This window comes from Fundulus heteroclitus, chromosome 8 (assembly GCF_011125445.2).
Source record: "Fundulus heteroclitus isolate FHET01 chromosome 8, MU-UCD_Fhet_4.1, whole genome shotgun sequence".
Classification (NCBI taxonomy): domain Eukaryota; kingdom Metazoa; phylum Chordata; class Actinopteri; order Cyprinodontiformes; family Fundulidae; genus Fundulus; species Fundulus heteroclitus.
The window spans coordinates 23,148,110-23,169,110 of NC_046368.1; the positions used below are offsets into that span (position 1 = coordinate 23,148,110).

Here is a 21,001-nt window from a genome sequence, read left to right on the forward strand (position 1 = left end):
TTTCTGCACCAAATGTTTGTTTCCCAAAATGATAACAGCTGCATGTTGTTTCAACATCCACCCCAAAAAAATCAGTGAAAGCCCTGAGCTGGTACTCTGGCTGCCAAGTGGAAACGTCTGGCTAGCTCTGAATCTTGCCTGAAAACATCTGAAATAAAATCAGGCTTCTATAGTTACCATTAGCCATTTTCTAAATTTCTAAAGGAGGGAACAACTACACTATAATATACATTTTTAGACAAATATTTCATATTTAATTACTTGCAGACAAGCCATACTTCCTGCAATATCTGCTAAGTTACACTGTAGTGTAATGTTGCTGTTTCTCTCTCGTTACATGGGTTATGATTACCGATTCGTTAGAAATTGTGCACAGCACGTATATCTAGAATGTACTGCAATGTTAACTGATGTGATTTGTAGAATAATGTTCATTATAAGAAAACTATTACAGTAACAAGATTCCTCTTTTAATGAACAATATACACAGAGACTTCTGAAGTCACCCAACACAGAGCAAATTCTTTAGAACAGGGCTGTTTTATATACATTTTTTTTTTTACAGCTCGTCTTTAGCAGAACAGTACATCAGGAGCTGGCTGATGAGGGTTCTGACAGGCCATAAAGGAGCTCCATCTGTCTCCGTTTGTCTTTGGCTCTGTTGATGGCCATCTTGAACAAGCGACAGTAGAGCTCCATGGCAACCGGAGTGTCGTCGTTCCCTGGCACCGGGTACGTGATCAGGCTGGGGTTGCAGTTCGAGTCCACCACGCCGATGGTGGGAATGTTCATCTTGACGGCATCTCTGATGGCCACGTGCTGCTGGAACACGTTGTTCAGGGTGGACAGGAAGACGATGAGGTCAGGCAGGCGGACTCCGGGGCCGTACTGGATGTGAGCGTTGGTGAGGAGCCCCCCCTGCCAGTACCGCGTGTGTGCGTACTCCCCGCAGTCCTTGGCCGTGGTCTCCACCAGGTGGCAGAACTGCCGGCGGCGGCTGACGAAGAGGATGATGCCACTGCGGTACGCGGTTTGAGCCGTGACGTTCAGAGCCAGCCGGAGGTGCTCCGCGGTTTTGTCCAGGTCGATGACATCGTGGTCCAGACTGGAGGCGTACAGATACGGTTCCATGAGCCTAGAAGAAGGGACGCATAGTACCATCATGAGAAATGGCTAAAGGAAAACACGCAACAGTTTTGAAAACCTTTGTGAAAGCTCCCATGGATGTTAACATGCATTTATTTCCCATGTCAATAGAAAAAACAAACATGTATCTTTTAAGTAATGCGCTATACGTTTTACTTCTAATTCTAAGTAGCTGCATATTGTCATAAGGGAAAAAAGAAAGAGAACGTCCTGCCATTTCATACCGTACCCATAATTGTAATTTTGCTATAAATAAAAAAAAATAAAAATAAAAAAATCACGATGGAGATCACACTTTACAAAGTCTTGCAGCCCCCAAACCCTGCCCTCCTTTTATTTTAGACATGTATTCAGGTTCAAAGCTACACATCAGGTTGGAGTGTTTCGTTTGTCGTAAACAAACAGCAAACTTTGTGACTTGTACAAGCATTGCAGAAAATTGACAAAGAACCGTTTTGGCTCTAAAAACAGGTCTTTCTTCCTGTCTAGATTTGCAAAAGGACGCATATCCACTTCTTCTGAGGTGATCTGCATGGTTGCCATGGTAAACAACAAGTGTAATTTACCTTGACCAAGTTTTGTGGAGCAGCTTTCCGCGGGTACGTTTCGTTAAGCCGTGCCTGCACAAAAACATCCCTCAAAGAACCCTTATGTCTTCTTTCAGTACGTGTCCTGTGACTTCAGAGGACTTTACTAATTTTGACAACAGAAACATCACTGAAGTCATGATCATATCACAAGTAGATTTGACTTGCATAGCTAGATTATTTTGAAAGTACAAATGTTCCTAAAGTTCCGACACCCCCTTAATATTTGTTTTAGTCTGTGATGCATTAACCACTAACATCACAGTAGCTATGTTTACATGCACAAAATTTCACGATCGGATTAAAATGTATTTGAATTGCACAGTTTATGTGAGCACATAATCAATTAATCATAATGTGAGTGTATCTACACCTGGCTTTATTCAGAATAGAACCACTCTGACATGTGCATCAAATTCCCCTTAAAAAAAAAAAAAAAACACACAGAAGAAGAAATACTTTCTTCTTTGCTAAACTACAAAAATAGTGAATAAAGCACTTGCACCAGGTTCTAATTACGGTTGAAACGTTAATGAGTAAGCAACAATTTTGAGCTCTTTATTTTTTCAAACAGAAAGGTTGCACGTTTTCGTTGGATGCACTCGGGTCAGTTTGCCACATTCGGAATAACTTCAGCCTGACAAGCGTCAATATGGACGTTAATCAGATTATCAATAGTCATAAACCACCCCTACCATTTAAATTATAATTTCATTCAGAATGAGCTTAATCATCATATTCCAATTGGCTCGTTTACATGACGCATTTTTATTCCAATCGTCCACTTATTCCGGTTACTTTTGAACATGTAAACGTAGCTGGTATTTTTTTAGGACTTTTTTAATCAATTAAATTAACTAGTCACATATCTGTTAGAAAATTAATCGCAATCAATAAGAGTCAGCTTATAATAAAGATGATTTAAGTCATGAATTCAGCAAAACTGGCTTCTACTGTTTTGTTTGTTTTACTTAAAAACAACATTAGATGATCTGTACTAGATGTGACTAACAATTTTTAGACGTTTGGTTAAAACAGCGTCAAATCCACCGACAGCTGGCGACGCGGTGATTGCTCTCTGTACAGCATTTGCTATGCAAGGCAGATGTTTATATGGAAGGAGTTTTGCAGCTCAATGAAATCTATTGAAGTCTATAGATTTAGAAAACTAAATGGGAAAAAAAATACTTTTCTAAGGCACTGCACAATGTCCTATAATAAAATCTTTGAGAAAAAAAAAAAAAAAAAAAAAAGCATTGATAGGGGTGTTCGTTGCACAGGACATGTCCAGGAGAGTGCGAACCAAATGAACAAAAGCAACAGTTCTGGACAAACATTCCTACTCCATACAGGAAGCAATATCTGCCCTGAAAAGCAACCCTGCAACTGGCTGCTGCAGTTTAAATGCAGCAAGGAACATTATTGTGGAGCTGTCACAACAATAGCTGTTAAAGACTCTAAAATTAGCACAGCTACATATGATTACATGGGAAAGAAACAGTTTCACACTGCAGATTATGTCTGAATTAAGACTAGAGAACACTTTTCCCCATAACTTTGCCTACATATTAATTACTGTACTATTTTGTGCAATAGGCTTTGCATTTACCTTTTTAATATGCAATCTAATTTCTGTGCAATACATTTTTTGGTGAATTACTTCTCCAGCAATAAAATAAATATCCCCAGTGAGGGACATTTATGTTTAAATCAAGCCATTGTACTTTAAAAGCCCAGCTTGTCCTTTCAGTGTTGTGTTGGTTTTACAGAGCATCATTGTGTGCCTCTTTTTTTTATCTTGCAATCGGCAGATCTGATATCCATTCAATCTTCACCGACCTGTGCCTGCAGCCTTTCTTGTGTCCAAGATGCACTCTGGCATCGAACAAGTCCTTCACGGTGAACAGCTCCGACACACGGAAAAGGTCCGGCTGCTCCAGAGGCAGGGTCAGGATTTTCTCTGTGAGAAGGAAAAGCGGGCTTTAGCGACAGTTTTACGCAAATACATTCTCACCACGTAGAAACTCACCTGTGACCGAGTCAGTTTGTGCTTCTGGCGATTTCATGGGGGACGCAGCAACAAAGTTATGTCCACTGTTGGAGAATTTAACCGCGGCGCCCCGAACATGTCGCAAGCCCAGCAGACCTGAGCGTGAGGGGAGACATTAGTCACCGCGTAGCCGACATAAACCAAGGAGAAACACTGAGCACCGACGCCCTAGAAAGAGCTGCATAGCTTCCGGCTCTGTCCTGACGGACTAGGCTTACAGAAGCCAAAACGTAAAACTTAAGTGTTGCTGAATTAAATACTTGGAAAAGTTTCCTTCACACAGCTAAGAGCATTTTTTTAAATTTACATACCTTTTGTAAGCGCCCGGGCAGCCATGCTTCGCAGGGAAAGAAGGTCAACAAAGTGCGCATGCGTGACTGTAGTTCAACGTATGCCGTAAACCAGATTTTTGTGTCGTGGTAAACCCCATAAAACCATAAAACAACCCAGTCCATAGTGCCATTCTTTTATTTAACGTCACAAGTTTTGTGAGGAACAAACAACGCGAGATTATTATTAATAAAATAATCTAGAAGCTAAACAAAACATACATGTAAAATAAAAACGTCAGTCATACCTAGCGGCATCTTGTTTTTTTTTCAAACAAAAATAAAAATGACCAAAAATAAAATAATAAATTATATATTAAAAAAAGGTTAATGCCCAGCGTGACTAGTACTTGTAGTCTGCCCAGACAGAAAAAGGAAATAAATGAAAAACTGGTAACAGGAACAACAACAAAAAAAGAACAGAAATTGCTATAAACAAATAAACCCTAGCATTCTCTATCAACTTGCAATTTGAAAAAACATAACAAAATTCCAATCTTTTTTTTTTTTTTAAATGGAAAAGGTCCACCTGCAAACATGGACACGTAAAATTGCACTTTCGAACTCAAATGTTATTTGCACCTTACAGGCTTTCTTTAACTACCAATAACTGTTAACTTCAAACAGCCTACATGAACAGGGAAAATGTAATGTTATGTTGTTAAATTATGTTGCCTGCCTCCTTTCTCCTGCAAAAAGAAGAAAAAGAAAAAAACTAAATTTTGGAGTATTTTAATTGAGTGTGATTGTGAGGAAACATTTTTTTCCTGGTAAACTCACCCATCAACTGGAACAAACTGGAGCTTTCTTTTGACTTGCTGCAGGGTCTTTGTGTCAGATGGATTCCCCTGTAAGGATAGTTAGACAACACATCTCTCACTCTATGGATTCAGGCAAAACGACGCCCAAAATATTCGCAAATCTGTACCTTTGTGCACTTTCTAACTAGGTACCTCCTGTTGAACATCTGCCTTCTCTTCTCTGAGGTGAAAGCTATGCACGGACTGATTCTGATTCCAGGATCTATGGCTTTGTCCAAAGACCTGAGTGAGGCAGAGCAGAATGTCTGTCAGACCGCGAGCTCCATCCGCTTCCAAGCCACTTAACCTGTGCAATGGCGTCCTCTCATCAACGACAACATCCATCTGAATTAATTGCAACGGGACCCACAGATGTTCAGACTCGACTCTTTATTTCACACTTAAAAAGGTACAGCAAAAGTTGTCTTGTAATCCAAAGAATGAGAGAAAATAAAATGTTAAAAAACATTTACAAAGAAAAAAAAAAAAAAACTGTCAATGCACAGCATGTTCAGTAAGGACTTTTTTTTTTTTTAATAAACAAAAATAAATAGCCTTTTGCCGTCACAGAGCAAACTCTTTGATAAGCCAAAGAAATGAACACAACATCTCACATTCAGTAAGACAGAAAAGGGGGTGATGGCGAGGTTTCAGTGGACTCTGGAACAACAATCTTCACCGTAGAGGTTACAAGTTTGAGACTGTTAGTGGTGTTCATCAGCTGTAGAGCTGGAGAATGACTTTAAAGCGTAGAATTAAAAAACACCTACATCTGATTGCTTCAAGACTCGGTTTGCAAACGAGCTGGACGAGAGCCGAGGCCGCACAGTTTCCAACATCCTTATGCGGCCCGTCACCGGTATCACGGTGTACAGAGCTTTTTACAGAACCCCAGAAATTTTCCATCACTATTTTTGTAAAAGTCCTATTAAAAAAGAAGCCAGAGTGACCAGTGCTGCCGCTTCCCCCGGCTGCACGCAGCTGGTCAGCTGGCTGAAAGAAAGTTGCTACACATTTACCTTGCTTACAAGAAAGACAAAAGTAGGCCGTTTGGGAATATTTATGGACACAAAAACCACACAGTCAACAAAATGCTATGGATAACATTAACAAAACCAGGATGTAGTATCATTATAGCAGCAGGATAACTAATTATTGCTTTTCTGTTCAAAATAAGAGCAATTAGAACATATTATGCATTTTTCATTTTAAATTTTTTTTGCCAGGTATTACCATGAAAATGTGGTGTTTTCGCACACGACTTTCATACAGAGAGAATCTAATGCCTGATTGGCTCGTTTTGCTCAAAAAAAGGGTTTAGGAAGAAAAGAAAAAAACTGAACAAATTATCTGATGTAAAAAGATTTAATGTTTCCTTTTAATGTGATATAAGACCACTTGTGGAACAGAGAGAGAGAAGAAAAAGAATCACATGACGGATACAGAGAAGTGGTTTAAATAACATGAAGCTCAGTGACTGAAAGATTTTCCCTCATGGCCATTTTGTCCTGTTTGTTTCCAAAGAACTGAAGTCTGACTGGTGGGACGGTCGGTGTAGAGACGCTCTTATACAATCAGGTCAGTTAAGATTTCGCCACCACATTTAAAGCCACAAACAACATTTATTATCAGTACAGAGGCCTCTGTGTGTTTTTATTACCGATCAGCTAATTAATGATTTTATATAAGTCCAGTACAAAGCAAAATGTTTTTTTTTTTGTTTTTTGTTTTTTTACAAAGCCACTTGGATTTCTTCCCCCCACCAAAGCAGTCTCAGTGCTTAACCAGGCCGGCTCCTAGAGCTGGTTTTTAACCGACTTTGTGAAAAAAGACCCAATGCCATGCCACGCCGTCACTAAAACAGGTCTCCTCGGTTAAGTGTCTGACCCTCACTCTGCTGCATGAAAGATCACAGAGCTGAGAGTTTAACCAGAGGAATCCTGTCATTTATTTCAGAATCCTGGCAAGCAGAGGCTCAAATATCAGCAGCTTCGGTTATAAAGACAACCACCTGTGATTGCACTTTGCAGACAGAGAACTCCCATCTCTGGAATTTAGCAGCAGCGCAGCAAACGGGAATAAAGCAGGCCTTACAGCGTCTCTGAACAGTCTGAAATTATGAGTATAGAATCAGCTGTAACTTGCAACTGTGAACAGAATCCTGTATAACTGGGTGACACACAGTATTGAAATATAAAGAAAGATGACACATACTTGACTGTCCCCCCCTCCCCCTTCAGTTTGTCTGAGATGTTAGATCTTAGAACGATGTCACCACCCTTTTAGGTTTTAGTTGCAACTCGAGAAACAAGAGGGAGTTGCTAACGGTTATGGTCAGGGACCAAGCTAACTACCACTGGAAACACAAGGACAATAATGTATTTCTCTACATTTAGGCATTATAAGAGTGCAGTGAACTGCTCAGAAACAGAAGTTGTACTGTACTATAATCTGATACAAAGCATAAGAAGTGGAAAAGTTGATTCCTGCAACGTGAGCCGTTTTTTATGCTAGATAGCAAGATCAGACACTGAACTCTGTGTGGACCAGGGAACGTCCGCCTTTTAATTCCAGCAGGCGGTTTGAAATGGGACTCTAACCCTAACCCTAACATATTAAAAAGGGAGTAAAAACGTGATTCTGAAGTTTTAAACATTACGTCCACAATAGTTCAACTGCTGGTTTTCTGTGCTTCGGAGCTTAGAGCAAATTTTTCTGAGTCAGAAGCAAGATATCTGGCAGGCGGAGACTGAAAGAGGTGGTGTGACGCAAGGAGTAGCTCCGGTTTAACACTTGAAGTGGTTTGGTGGAAAAAAATAAAATAAAATTGTGGGAGAAATGTGAAGAAGAAAAAAAGAAAACAGCCTGTTAATTCCCTCATTTGATTCAAAATTTGCCTTTGGTAAACAATGATTTAACTATTATAACTAATTTTTCCTCACTGATTGTTAATTTTTAACCCAAATTTTGTTTTATTTTGACTTGGCAAAATAAATAAATATTGAATGGAGGTCTGACTTTTCAAAATAAAAGATTGATAGATCTCTCCAAAGATACTTGCTTTTTACTTTTTTTTTTTTTACTTTTTAATCATCGATATGCTACTCTGCCAAAACAATCGGACCAAATTTTTAACAACTGTTTTTCCCTTGAACCCATTGTTTTCATTTTATCCACAGTGACATTAGTATATGTATAAAAGAAATGACAAAAGATTTTTTTTCTCAAATAGCATTACACATTTTCTTGGCTTTGCCCGTTCTCCTCGTCGTACCAAAACTCTACCTTTTGCTGTACGAAAACTCAACTTTTCAAAAGATTAAGGATTTGAAATAAAATTAGAGCACAAAAATGTGTTGGTGCCACTGTGTTACATGTTTTATATATATATATATATAAAAAGCACGTTTTCTTTTGTTTTAATATATTAACAAAAATTCCCTTAGAGTCTGTACATGAATGAGCTTAAGAAACATGATATTAATTAGCAGGGCAACATTAGGAAGTTTACATATAGAACTATGATGCTGCTGAGGAATAGTGATCAAAGCAAATACTCACAATGCTGGAAAGCTCTGTTTCTTATCTGGATCTCTCCTGCTGCCCGATTCGCAATCTGACTCATCTATAAACTCTTCTTCCTCCCTGTCTTGATTAGCTCCTTCATCCTCTATCTTCATACTCTTGCCTTCTCTTCTTCTCTCACTCAGCAACTCTACCTTCTCCTTTCCCTCACTCCTTTCCCTGCTCTGGACCTGGACATGGTTGGTCCTGTTAGTTTCCAGCTCTACAAACACACTCTTGTCCTTAGGCACGTGCACCGTACTCGCCCGCCCTTCTTCCAAGGAGAACTGGGACCGGTTGCCAGTGGTGAGGCTCTGTGTAAAGGTCATTTTTGCAGGCTGCCTAGCAGTGGAGAAAAACTTCAAAACGGGGGGCCTAACTGCGGTGTTCGCGCCCGCCTCCGCCGAGCCGGAAAACGGAGCTCTGCCGCTCCTCGCTGAACACCAGGCAGGGGCCGGAGTCTGTGATTTTTGGTCCCTGCTTTCTGATGAAGTTCCTCGTCTTTCTGAAGAGGTGATGTGAAAGTGAGTCCGGCACAGAGCCCTTGGGTCAGGAATGGGAAGCCCCAGGCTCTGGCGCCACTTTATTGACTCAGCAAGAGAACGAGCGTGGCTGACGGGGGAAGCAGGCCGACCTCCCTCCACATGCTGGGTGCCGTTGATTAGGCCGTCTCGCGCAGCGTTGGGCCTCCTTTGCTGGTTCCAGGTCGTCCCCGCGCCGTCGGCCGGTTCCAGGAGAGAGGGACTGCAGGACTGGACCGAGGACGCACATGGCCGCGGGCTTTCAGCTGAGATTTCAGTATGGAACCTCTGTGGGGTCTCTGCTTGAAATGCAGATGGAGGAGCGACGTGTTCTGGAGGAATCTCAGCCAGCTGAGTCTCCTGTTTAATGTCTTTAACTGGAAACTGAACCTCTGCGTCTCGAACCACAGCGGACCCGTTCTTACAAACGGCTCCATCTTTAGTTTTGTCCCCGGGGGAAACCTTTGCCTTCTCAGCCAGAAACCTTCTAATCTCTTGCTCGATGCTGTCGTTGCTATCTACCGAGCTGCTGTCATCATCCATCGGAAGAAGGGACCCGACGGACTGCGGCGGCTTCGTGTCGAGTCCTTCCCCTCTCACGGTGTCTGCCGTTTCGCCGTCCTGACTTTTGTCCGTTTGCTTTTGTGGCGAGATATTTTTGGCCAATCCAGACTTGTCCTTTACCTCGCCGTCACCCCAGCGTACTTTTTTCAAAGCGCTACACTTGAAGCCAGGCTCGTGTTTGAACTTTTTGTTGGGTAAAGCATTTCCCAACAGTGGTTCTTCATCTTTGATGCATTTCCTGGGTTTCTTTTTCACGTCTTTGATCTTTTTCTTCGATTTCTTTTTTGTCTTTAGCAGGTCTTTGATCGCGGTGTCGAGGTCTTCGTCACTGTCAAGCGAACTGCTTTTGTCTCCGCTTTGGTCTGTCGTGTGTAATGTGCTTGGTTGGGGCTGACTTCTCTGCAGACGTGCCAGGACGTCCGATTCTCCTGTGTGCGCAGTAGTTTTTTTGCATTTATTGTCTGCTCCCGACATGTTCGCCCCACTTATGCTCTTTTCCTTCTGCTTTCTTCTCTGAGTTAAAGACAACCGCTGTGGTTTCTGTTGAATAGCAGCATCGCTTCCTTTCCCCTTCTCTGGATCAACTACGCCACGAGGCTCTTGAACGGTGGGTGGCAGTTTGTGCAATTGGGCCTTCTGCTCGAGGAATTTTCTGATTTCTTGTTCAATCCCGTCTTCACTATCAATAGAACTGTCGTTGCTCTCTTCACATGGGTGTCCATCAGGAAGAGAGGACTGTCCAGAAGGTTCTGGCGGAGCACACGCGCTGAGGCCGACGCCCTGATGGAAGGCTCCGGGCATTACGGTTTTGGAAATATCCAGTATCGCTTCGGCACACATCAGTTCTGCGGTGGTGTTTACTTTGGAAGGAGCAGGAGCTGACTGCTCTTTAAAACTCTCGACTTTTAAAGAAAGCAGTCCATTCCCCTTGCGGCTGCAAGACAGTGAAGTCTTGGGTTTTGAAACAGATGGAGCTTGAGTCTGTTTCCCTGCTCCAACCTTTTTTCTCTTCAATTTGGTTTTCTTCATAGAGCCTTTAGGCTTGTAGAGGAGTTGCTTCTGGAGACTATTCTCCTTCTGTTGCTCAAGCTGGTAGCTTCGGATAGCTTCTTCAATCCCGTCATCGCTAGTCGAGTCTGAATCCTCTTGGAATGTTTGCGGATTAAAGGTTTCCCTTTTATTCTGCTGCTCCTTTTTCTCTAATTGGTATATTTGAATGGCCTCCTCGATGCCGTCATCACTACTGGAATCACTCAAGTCTTCCTCCAACTTTGGTATTAATGGGTACTTTAGAGTCGTGTTGAAGAAGCTGATTGTATCAGAGGGGCTCTTCCATTGCTCCTGGGAACGAAGCAGATTATTGGTTGACTTTTTATCCAAATCAAAGTTTTCATCGTGGGAGGCTTTGTTTTTGATATACTTCTTTAAAGGTATATTAGCTGCTGTGATTGGGGTCTCGGTTTTGACGCTTATTGGGAACTGGCTACTGGATATCAAGGACGAGTTGCCTTCAGGGGTTTGCTTGGCAAACTCAAAGTGCGGTGGGCTTGTCCTGGGAATTTTGGATGACTGAAGAAAAGTGGAAGATGGCTCAGCCTTGCGTTTGTGACCATCCTTCTCTTTCAGGTACTCCAGTATGGCTTCCTCGATTCCTCTGTCTACCGAGTCATCGCTGTCGGAATCACTGCTGTCATGGTTGGCTATGGAGGAAGAACGGGTGAGCTGGTTCTTGGTGGGGTTTTTAGTTTTCGACTTGGCGCCCACGTAGTTACCCACTGCAACCTTGCACACTTGGCTATGGCGCTCCTGTCCTGATGGCACGTTTGCCTCAATCTCATCGCCCATGTCAAGTGAGGACTGGCTGCTCCTGAGGCTCTGAATGATCATCTGAACCTTGTCTGAGATTGGTGGGCCTCTGGGGGACAACTCTGTGTCAGAGTCATTGAAGCAGACTGGAAGGCTATAGCCTCCAGGTGGGCCACATCTTCGCCATTCTGTTTCCGTTGCTGCGACAGGAGGTACATTCATCAAATACATTCTAGAGGAGTGTGTAGTGTTCCTCGAGCATCAGAGGGCAACAGCCTCCGACAAGTTACATGGTTCAACCTGAGAGGAAGACAGAAGTGGGAATTGTGTTAGACAGTGGATTAAAGGGTAATTCACTTTTAAGTCAACAATAAACTTGGGACCAAATGTTACGAGGACAAATTCAGTTGATAATACGATACGCAATATTGATTTCATGAGATGATTAGATTTTAGTAATATTTTTGGAAAATCTAAGTATCTTCTTTTTAGTTTTTCAAAAACAGAGTAAGGATTAAAAAAAAATAATCAGCAAGTACACTAAAGTATTAGTTTAGAATATCCTAGTCCATATATTTAGGTTTCTGTGCTATTCTCACTCTGTCATAAAAGTATTGACAAAGCTCTTTTTGTTTTGCCACAGATAATAATGGTTTGATAAATCACAAACTGTGTTTTGAAGAACTCTTGTTCACTGAAGTACTTTGCAGTCTAGGCACTCTTCACAAACAGCTTTTTAGCACAAGAACGTTACTATTTAATTGATATGTATTTCTGCCTTTTGTTCCCAAAATATTTGTGGACCCTTTAACTTTCTGCTAACATTTCATATCCATTTTTTATCTAAGCTACTTTTCAAAATATGGAAAAACATGACAAGATGCAATTCTGTTAGGGAACATTTATGTTGTTCTTCGTAAGTTATGGCACTTAAACATGGCCAAATTTACAGTAAGGGAATAAATACGACATTTAAAAACAACTGGAACTGTGGTAAAGAAGGCTGGACAAAGAAAATAACCTCATTGTTAAGAAAACTGCATCAAGATGAGGATCTCGGACCATGGGGTCTCCATGGCAACAATTTATTTTAAGGCTTTTTACACATCTTTGCTAGTGTCCACTAATTGTGGAGAGCACTCTATGGAAGAATGAAAATTTGACATAACCTGATGTTGGGATGTTGGGTGAAACAGAAGAGGAATAGGAAGATGATTACATTAAAGTGTATCGTTTGTCATACAAAGAAAAACGTGCTTCAACAATAAATAAATAAATGACTGCACACACCCTACCCCAGATCTAGGCCACAGTAATGTTGAAATGCCGTACTTTCCCTGCAGGCTTGTGGTTGATTCCCACTGTTACTCCTCACTTGAGTTTAAAAGGCATCGTTCAGCCTGAAGACCAGTCAGACAAGCTAGGGATAATGTCTGGCAAAATAACTTGTGGTATGTAACCCCAGTTACACATCAGTCATGTACTGTTAAAACACTAACTTCGACAATCTCAAGAGCAACAAGTTTGGTTGAGTGCACACAGACACAGACAGGAGGATCTGAACTAAGTTTTGGAACTAGCACTTTGTCTTCTTAAAACGCTTTAATTAGTAATATCTAAAAACAGCATGCTCATTTGTACTGCAAAAAAGTTTATGTTAAGCACATTACCATTTTGTTGTTGTTCATACAGCAGACTGACAGAAGTGAAAAACAAAACTAGAAAAAAATATTTCAGATTTACAGTGATGAGACAAAAAAAATGACCAAACACTCCAACATAGTTGAGTTCTCAGTTAGCATTTTTCCCAACATACTGCTGCTTTTACCTTATCTCTAAACGTCTAAAATTATGTCCCCCAAACAGTACCCTTTGGAGCTTTAAACTACACCTATGATTAGCATACAGCATATATATATATATATATATATATATATATATATATATATATATATATATATATATATATATATATATATATATATATATATATATATTTTATTATATATATTTTTTTTTTTTAAATATGGAAAGTTAATTTAATTTAGGCTATAAGTAGTTACTATCTTACTAGGTAACTCTCTTGGCGTGTTAATTTGGTCCTGAAGATTGATGCCAATAGTTAGTCCATGAGGAGCAAAACGGCCCTCTACCACCTTAAACCACTCTACTCTCAAAAACGTAACGGTGCGTTCGGACCGACCGCGGTGTCCGGGGCTTGAACAGTGGAATAAATATGCTATTTCATTTGTTTATTTGGTATATTTATTTTGGTCATTTTACTGGTCACTTTAGTTTATTCTTTGTCAGTATTTAATAACATAACTCAGGTCTCTTAAGTTATTTTTCTTTTAAAACAATTCTGTCATGGTTAAAATAGTTGGTTAAATAAAGATTTAATTGGAATTCTGTGTTTGTGTTCTTTATTAAAATTAAATCATTTAGCAATATCATAAAATGTCCAGGCAGAGCTGCACATAAAATATGGTTTTAAATATTTTCAATAATTATCGATATCGATCAATATGTATTTTTTTTTTCCGATAAGCTTTTTTTCCTATATCGTCCAGCCCTAATATATACATGGAAAATTAATGTTGCTGGTAAGAGCAAAAGACTGTGAGGCATTCCTGGACTGGACAAAGTACCCGCTAAAAGGCCGAAACACACAATCCACCCGAAAATCGGAAAATCAGGTCGTAGCAATTACATCTGGTCAAATGGAATGGGGTGGGGGCAGACCGGCTTGCCGTTTTCTGAAGTTATACTACATACACTCGACAAAAATATAAACATAACACTTTTGGTTTTGCTCCCATTTTTTATGACATGAACTCAAAGATTAAAAACTTTTTCCGCATACACAATATCACCATTTCAGCGTATACGACAGCGTGTACCAGTTCCTGCCAATATAATATTCCACAGGCCACAACTGACAACCTGATCAACTCTATGCAAAAGAGATGCGTTGCAATGTGCGAGGCAAATGGTGGTCACACTACATACTGACTGGTGTTGTGAGTGCCCAGACCCTCCTCCCCCCTCCAATGAAACAAAACTGCACCTTTCAGAGTGGCCTTTTATTGTGGGCAGTCTAAGGCACACCTGTGCACTAATCATGGTGTCTAATCAGCATCTTGATATGGCACACCTGTGAGGTGGGATGGATTATCTCAGCACAGGAGGAGTGCTAATTATCACATTTTTAGACTGGTTCGTGAACAATATTTGAGGGAAATGGTGATATTGCGTATGAGGAAAAAGTTTTAGATCTTTGAGCTCATCTCATAAAAGATGGAAGCAAAACCAAAAGTGTTGCGTTTAAATTTTTGTTGAGTGTAGCTCAAATCAGTTAGACAGGAAGAAAGAAAGTAAAACACGTCCACTTTAGGTAAAATATAAAATAAAATCTCTCAACCGCAAGGTTAAGGTACTACTTAACCTTGCGTACTACCTTGCGTAGTAGTAGTAACCTACTACTGGGTACTACTTACCCATGGTAGGACCTCAGAAGTACAGCAAACAGATAAGACAATTAAACAGCGATCCTTTGAGCTTGTTCAAGAAGCAACTGCAGCTTTATGTTTACACCGCCGCTTGTTAATGCTGCTGAATCTTCTGGAATTTTCGTGACATACGCTCATGTGAATACTCGATTTCGCGAGTCCAGCGGTCCTTAGAGGGAACCTCTAAGCAGTCGGTAGGTGAGGGAAAAAACATCTGTACAGATCCGAAAGTCGGGTCGGATGGTTTGGTGTGTTTCAGCCCTAATAAATCAGCAAAGCAGTGTAACATTTAACAAAATTGGATTCTTTTAAAACTTGGATTATTTTAAAACTTTTAAAATGTCAAATGCCATATACTTTTATGTTATGTTCTAAAACTAGCAAGTACTGAGAAAGTCATGTACTGAAACATTTTGCGTTTTATTCATTTAAATATAACATTTATAAATATATAAATAACAATATACAAAAACATATTTACATATATGTATACATATATGTATATTTAATATGAATAACATGTAAAATATTTCAGCACCTAATTTCCTAGTAGTTGATAGTGTTAGTACATCCACTGACTGTAGAATTACCTATGAAACGTTTTCACACAGCCAGAAAAATGCTTGTTGTTGCAACCAAATCCTATGGGGTTCTGTAAGAGTAGGGAGTAGCAAGATGGCGGCCAGTGACTTCAGTTTTTCGGCAAAATCAGCACTCCAGTGTATTATATAGCTCAGTGATCCTGACTTTAAAATATGAGAAGGAAAAAATACTGCTCTGGCTCCTCCCAGTGCTCCTATACTGCCATTTGCAGAAATGCACTGCTCCCGGTCAGACAAAACCAATCAGAGCCAGGAGGAATGTCTTCCTCTTATCGGCTGTTAGCAGTGTCAATCAAACTGAGCTGTTCTTAGACATACCTCCGAACAGGGGCAAAACAATGGCTGTGGGGCAACAACAACAAGGAATTAAGACCAAAGCACTGTAGTTCCATGTTATTTAGACCACAACTGAATGATTTAAATGTGAAAAGGAAGGCATTAAAAAGTATATGTCCCCTTTAAAGTAAAGAAAACAAAAAAAGCATGTGACATGCCTTTAAAATGCCCATATTAAACAAGGTTGTTAATTCAAGACTTTCTGTGTTCTTTGGGCATAAAGATAAGTAGTAGACCATTACTTTTAACCACTAGACTGGATGAGGACTGAAGCTGTGCAACAATGAGGGAGAAAATTAAGAAAATTTCAATGGTAGGAAACTGTAGCGAAGAATGGCGTCTTGGACATTGTCAAGTCCCAGTAATAATCATTAGATGTTTTCTACATGCAGATACGTTGCAGGCGATATGTCAGGATAAATCATTTACTATTTGAATAAGCAAGAAAAAAAAAAAAAAAAAAAAAAAAAAACATACTTCTATGTATAGTAGGGGTTCTGTGATCCTGGGGGCCTGTTTCTCTCCCAAAGTCCCTGGAAACCTCAGTAAGAGTTCATGGGATCACGAATTCTTAGGAATATTAGATTAAAACAAGTGGAGAACTTTACATGCAAACCGAAAATAGGTCGTCGTTGAGGCTTTTCAACGAGATACCGATTCAAAACACAAGGCCAAACGAACAGAGACGATGATTCGTCAGATACGAAACAAGCCCTCCTCCCCTGTAGCTTATAGTGTTTACTCCACAGATAAATGCTATGAAGCAGACACCATGTGTCCCACGAGTATAATCAGGCATTTTTGTTGGAAGAAGAAAAAAAAAAAAAGGCAACTGATGCGTTCACGGACATATGTCCCATAGAGAAGAGTCGCTCCAGTCCGTCCGCCCTTCCAGCTCAGTACGCAGCCGATAAAAGGCACGCCAGCCCGGGTAAACTAGTCTGACGCCGAGAGGCAATATGCAGAACTCCTCTATGGCCACAACCTGCTGAAACCAAACTAGTGTAGCGTGAAGAAAAAAATAAAGGCGACATGACACTACAGCTGGTCTCCGTAGACGCCCGGTCTGAAAACTAGTCAGAAGCGCATTTATCGATTTAAAAAAAAAAATAAAAACGTCACATCGTAGCGTGCCAACTTTGTCTGCTATATTACAAGGAAAGTTTCTCCAGACCTCCCAACATTCGGCAGGCAGCTTGTTCTTCAACGCTGAGCCCAAACACGTCGCTGCGTTGGTTGTTAACCTCGCCGTCCCTTCCTGGAGTGCGACAGAGCCACACCGGCTGCCCCCGTAACCCTCTAGCGGCGAGGACCGCTTCAAAGCCCGGCGTGCATCCGTAGGAGACTCCGCAGAGCAACCATGTTTCCCCCCCGCACCGGCCACGGTTGTCAAAACCCCCACGTTGCTTCTTCCAGAAAGCCACCGGCGGCAAGCCGGGCTCGTTGATAGTAAAATGGGCAGGTGGGTTTTTTAGTAAAAGGAAAAAAAAAAAGGGAGAGACTAAGGATGGCGTGAAACACGGGGAGGAATTAGCGAGGTGAGTCGGCGACTTGAAAGACGAGCGAGCGGGCCTCCCGGCTGCTGCAGCCCCGGCATTTTCTCCGGCGAAGAAAGCCTTTGTACACAGACGCGGCGCACCGTCCTCCGCTCAACTCATTCGGACATAAAAACCCACCTAACACACGCAGCGGCGCACACGTTTGACCCACCTGTATGCGAGCCGACGTGAAACATGCGAGAAATGGGCGCCTTTCCGTCGCGCTGGTGGAGATATTCCGGTGTCCGTCAGCGGCTCGCTGCCTGAGCTCTTCGCCGTCGAGTCCCCCTCCTCCGCTCGCTCCGACTACCGGGCGGACCAGCTTCCTCTCTAAGCCACAGTCCCACCAACCACAGACCCATTCAAATATGGCATCTACCCGGAAAACATGTAGTTTGCAGCTTGAAGCGGGCACATTTAGAAACAAGTGAAATATATCTGTTTGAGTCACTTAAATAAACGGGATCTGATTAACTTGGTGCTATTTGATTTCTGTAATGGCCGAAAGTTTCTGTAAAGAAAAAAGTAGGGTGTCACCTGTTTTTTTTTTATGGCTGAAATACATTTTTGTGAAGGCATAGTCAATTTGGAAGGCTTGTAACGATCAGGCAACTTTCTACTACGAAACTTAAGTTCGGTAGGCCGGCTGTTATCAGCTGTAGTTTCAGCTGCTAATGCACTACTTTACTTGTAGGCTACTATTTTTCCTGCTTTATTTTTTTTTTTTTTACAGTTCCATCTCTGTTATCAGCCAGTAAAACACTGGAATAGGGTTTGCAAAAGTGCCAATGTCATGAATAGTGATCTTGTTTATTTATATTTCATTATTTGTGTTTCATTGAATTGTACAGATAGTGGAGCATTATGCACATTAGAAAACAGATGTGGATTTTCAAAGACTTAGGTATTACACCTGACAAATAATAAAAAGATAAATACAGAAACCTTCTTTTATTAACTGCATGGACAGATCTTGACAGGGGTCAATTGGGGCCAGTACCCCTGTAGAACAGGTCCTGGCCCCTGTTCAGGCCCCTGTATTGAAGACATGATACTAAATCAGTTTCTCATCATATGTGCTGGCATAGTAACCGTAACTGATTGGTCCCTTGGATCAACTTATTTTTTTTAACCTTTACAGTTAAACTTTACAAATGATTTAGAAATTAAGGTGTTTCACTTTTAACTGTAGCTGTATTGAGACAGGATCATAGTTTCCATCTGCTAGATCAGGGGTCTGTAACCTGCAGTTCCAGAGCTGCAAGCGGCTCTTTGGTTCGGTAGCTAATTAAATATATTTTTATTGTTTTATTCTTTTGTTTGTGCCCTCATGAAGAAACAGGGCCCTCTCAGGCATACCTGGTAAATTTGGTCAAGAACCCCCACTGATGAACTGCACAATTATGGGGAAGAAAGATTAATCGACATTTGTCCAGCAGACAGTATTGTATCTAAACATCTAGCTTCTTAGTGCACTTTAAACATAACAATGGAAAGTTGAGTGGAAGGAGAAAGTTTGAGAAGATTTTGACGAAGAGTTTGACGCTGCCAGAGGGTAATCCTCTTCATGTCACATCGCATTTGTATAGTCATGTGTGCAAAAGGAACCCCAACAAGGTCTTTAAGGTATACTATACAAGGACATATTTTTCAGTAGGCCGGCTTTTATGCTTTAAAATGTCTTCCAGAGTGATATGTTGTTTTCTAATTCTCTGAAAAACAGTATTTATTTTGTTAGCTAAGCTGTAATCATTAAAATCAACAAGAACAAACACTTCTAAACATCACTGTTTGTGTTATGAATCTATATAATGTGTAATCTAGGGATGCACTGATATGAAAATTTGTGCCAATTTCAAAACCCGAAGTTACAGAGGTTATGAGGTTAATCAATATTTACAGATATTACAGTATATATATATATATATATATATATATATATATATATATATATATATATATATATATATATATATATATATATATCTCATATACCATACATATAACAACCACATATATGACATTGCTCTTCTGTTTCAATTAAACACCCCCAACATCCTGTGCTGCATCACTATCACACTAGCCATGTTTCCATCAACATCTGTTATGAAATATTGCATTAGAAAAGGTTGATGGAAATGGCAAAATTCTGAATTTTGAAAAAGTTAATGCTTAAAACCGGAGATGGAAACACATCTGCAGAATAAATTCTTACATATTGAACATTTACCTCACATTACTGATCAGATGTTTCCGCTGTTCGGGTCTTTCTAGATATTCCCATAATGCGCATAGAACTGCATTTCTTTCTCTACGACTCTGGACTGCATGCAACATCGGCAGAAAGATCACAAAGCTCACTATTCCAACTCGCTATAGAGGTATGTACAAGAGGGAGCCGTTTTTATACCCCACAGCAGCAGAGCTACTGACATCAGTCTTTCTGATGTCACATCATCTTTTAAGACAATACCAATACAAGTACACTCGTTAAACACGAGGAGGGCGCCACACTCACGGTTTTAGACACAAAAGCAGGATTTCAACAAATGTGGAGTAAATTGTAAAAATAATGACGAGACATGTAGACAGCACTATAAGACATTCATGTATAAATCCATCCATCCATTTTCTAACACGCCTATCCCGACTGGGGTCGTGAGGGGTGCTGGTGCCTATCTCCATCTGTCAATGGGCGAGAGGCGAGGTACACCCTGGACAGGTCTCCATGTATACAGTTACTTAGAAAAAAAAGTTGATTTGGGAATGAGTTACCCTTTAACATCGGCCCAGTGTTACTTATGGGGCTGATGTAATAAGTGAAAATACTACTAAAATCAGCAGAAATTGAGGTTTATGCTGATATACCATGCATCCATAATATGAGTTTCCCTTTTTGTATAGGAATATGAATTGATCTGACATGAACCCTCATCTGTTATTATATTGGAATTTATTTGAGATGCACCTGTTGTTTGTCACCTATTAAACAGCATGTTACGACCAGTTTAGCACGTTTTTTTCATGTAAATTGTTATTTTTCAAAGTAAAAAACGACCTAAAATCAAGCCTCCATGCACAATAGTCTGTTGACATCACATAAGGTTACTCTTTTGAGCATAGTTTTACTTTTTCTTTTTTCTTTATTCACGTTTTAATCCAATATTTCCTTTGACAAAATGTTTACCTGTATTCTATATAGCTGCAGAGAAACATTTGCAGCATATGTAACAACGCTCCAATTTAAGAAAATTCTACGGCAACCCATGGCTTGTGCTATCTTCAACATTTCTGTCACAAGCAGAGAGAAAATGTAAAAAAAAAAAAGAAAAAAAGAAAAACATTTGGAAATGGGGATTTTCTCCATTTGTCTCAGCTTCATCATCCACAGCCGTATCTATCATGGCTCAATCACATTTATACTCTGACCCTAAGACGTAAGGTTGAACCCCTCACAACTCAACTCCAGCTTGAATGGTTCAAAGGCTGTGTTCCAATCTGTCAAAAGTTGCTCGTCCAACATTGCGTTTACCAGTGCCAGCTGATCAGCTCTGTTCTTGTACCGCTTGTGATGTCATAAACCCATATCTAAACAAAGTAGTGTTAGCAGTTTTTTTTTTCTTCAGTTCACTTTTCAAAAACATTTAAA

The 21,001-nt window shown here is 40.5% G+C and overlaps 2 protein-coding genes across 3 annotated transcripts; both read right to left on the minus strand.

Annotated features, from left to right (window-relative positions):
* Positions 1-452: 452 nt before the first annotated feature.
* Positions 453-4,212, minus strand: mrps2 (mitochondrial ribosomal protein S2). Its single transcript, XM_036140374.1, has 4 exons — positions 4,095-4,212; positions 3,763-3,879; positions 3,573-3,693; positions 453-1,135 (listed from the first exon to the last, which is right to left on the minus strand). Exons 1-4 carry the CDS (start codon positions 4,117-4,119, stop codon positions 589-591), a joined length of 810 nt encoding a protein of 269 aa, XP_035996267.1. The 5' UTR covers positions 4,120-4,212; the 3' UTR covers positions 453-588.
* A 38-nt stretch (positions 4,213-4,250) lies between these two features.
* ppp1r26 (protein phosphatase 1, regulatory subunit 26) lies at positions 4,251-17,729 on the minus strand. 2 transcript variants are annotated; one of them, XM_012866159.3, is made up of 5 exons: positions 17,525-17,729; positions 8,474-11,667; positions 5,041-5,155; positions 4,893-4,960; positions 4,251-4,801 (listed from the first exon to the last, which is right to left on the minus strand). In XM_012866159.3, the coding sequence occupies exons 2-5, from the start codon at positions 11,596-11,598 to the stop codon at positions 4,774-4,776; spliced, it is 3,336 nt and encodes a 1,111-aa protein (XP_012721613.3). In that variant the 5' UTR covers positions 11,599-11,667; positions 17,525-17,729; the 3' UTR covers positions 4,251-4,773. The 2 variants fall into 2 exon arrangements, with proteins under 2 accessions (XP_012721613.3, XP_021173997.2); XM_021318322.2 differs by lacking the exon at positions 17,525-17,729 and adding an exon at positions 16,989-17,407.
* Positions 17,730-21,001: the final 3,272 nt, after the last annotated feature.

What these genes read in the sequence shown, in the direction of transcription:
- mrps2 (XM_036140374.1), bottom strand. Translation starts at nt 4,119, where the DNA reads ATGGCTGCCCGGGCGCTTACAAAAG. An exon ending in TGCCCGGGCGCTTACAAAAG is followed by an intron (nt 3,880 to 4,094) that starts GTATGTAAATTT and finishes CCTCACGCTCAG; the next exon opens with GTCTGCTGGGCTTGCGACAT. An exon ending in ACAAACTGACTCGGTCACAG is followed by an intron (nt 3,694 to 3,762) that starts GTGAGTTTCTAC and finishes TCCTTCTCACAG; the next exon opens with AGAAAATCCTGACCCTGCCT.
- ppp1r26 (XM_012866159.3), bottom strand. Translation starts at nt 11,598, where the DNA reads ATGTATTTGATGAATGTACCTCCTGTCGCAGCAACGGAAACAGAATGG. An exon ending in AAACAGAGCTTTCCAGCATT is followed by an intron (nt 5,156 to 8,473) that starts GTGAGTATTTGC and finishes TGCCTCACTCAG; the next exon opens with GTCTTTGGACAAAGCCATAG. An exon ending in TAGTTAGAAAGTGCACAAAG is followed by an intron (nt 4,961 to 5,040) that starts GTACAGATTTGC and finishes CTATCCTTACAG; the next exon opens with GGGAATCCATCTGACACAAA.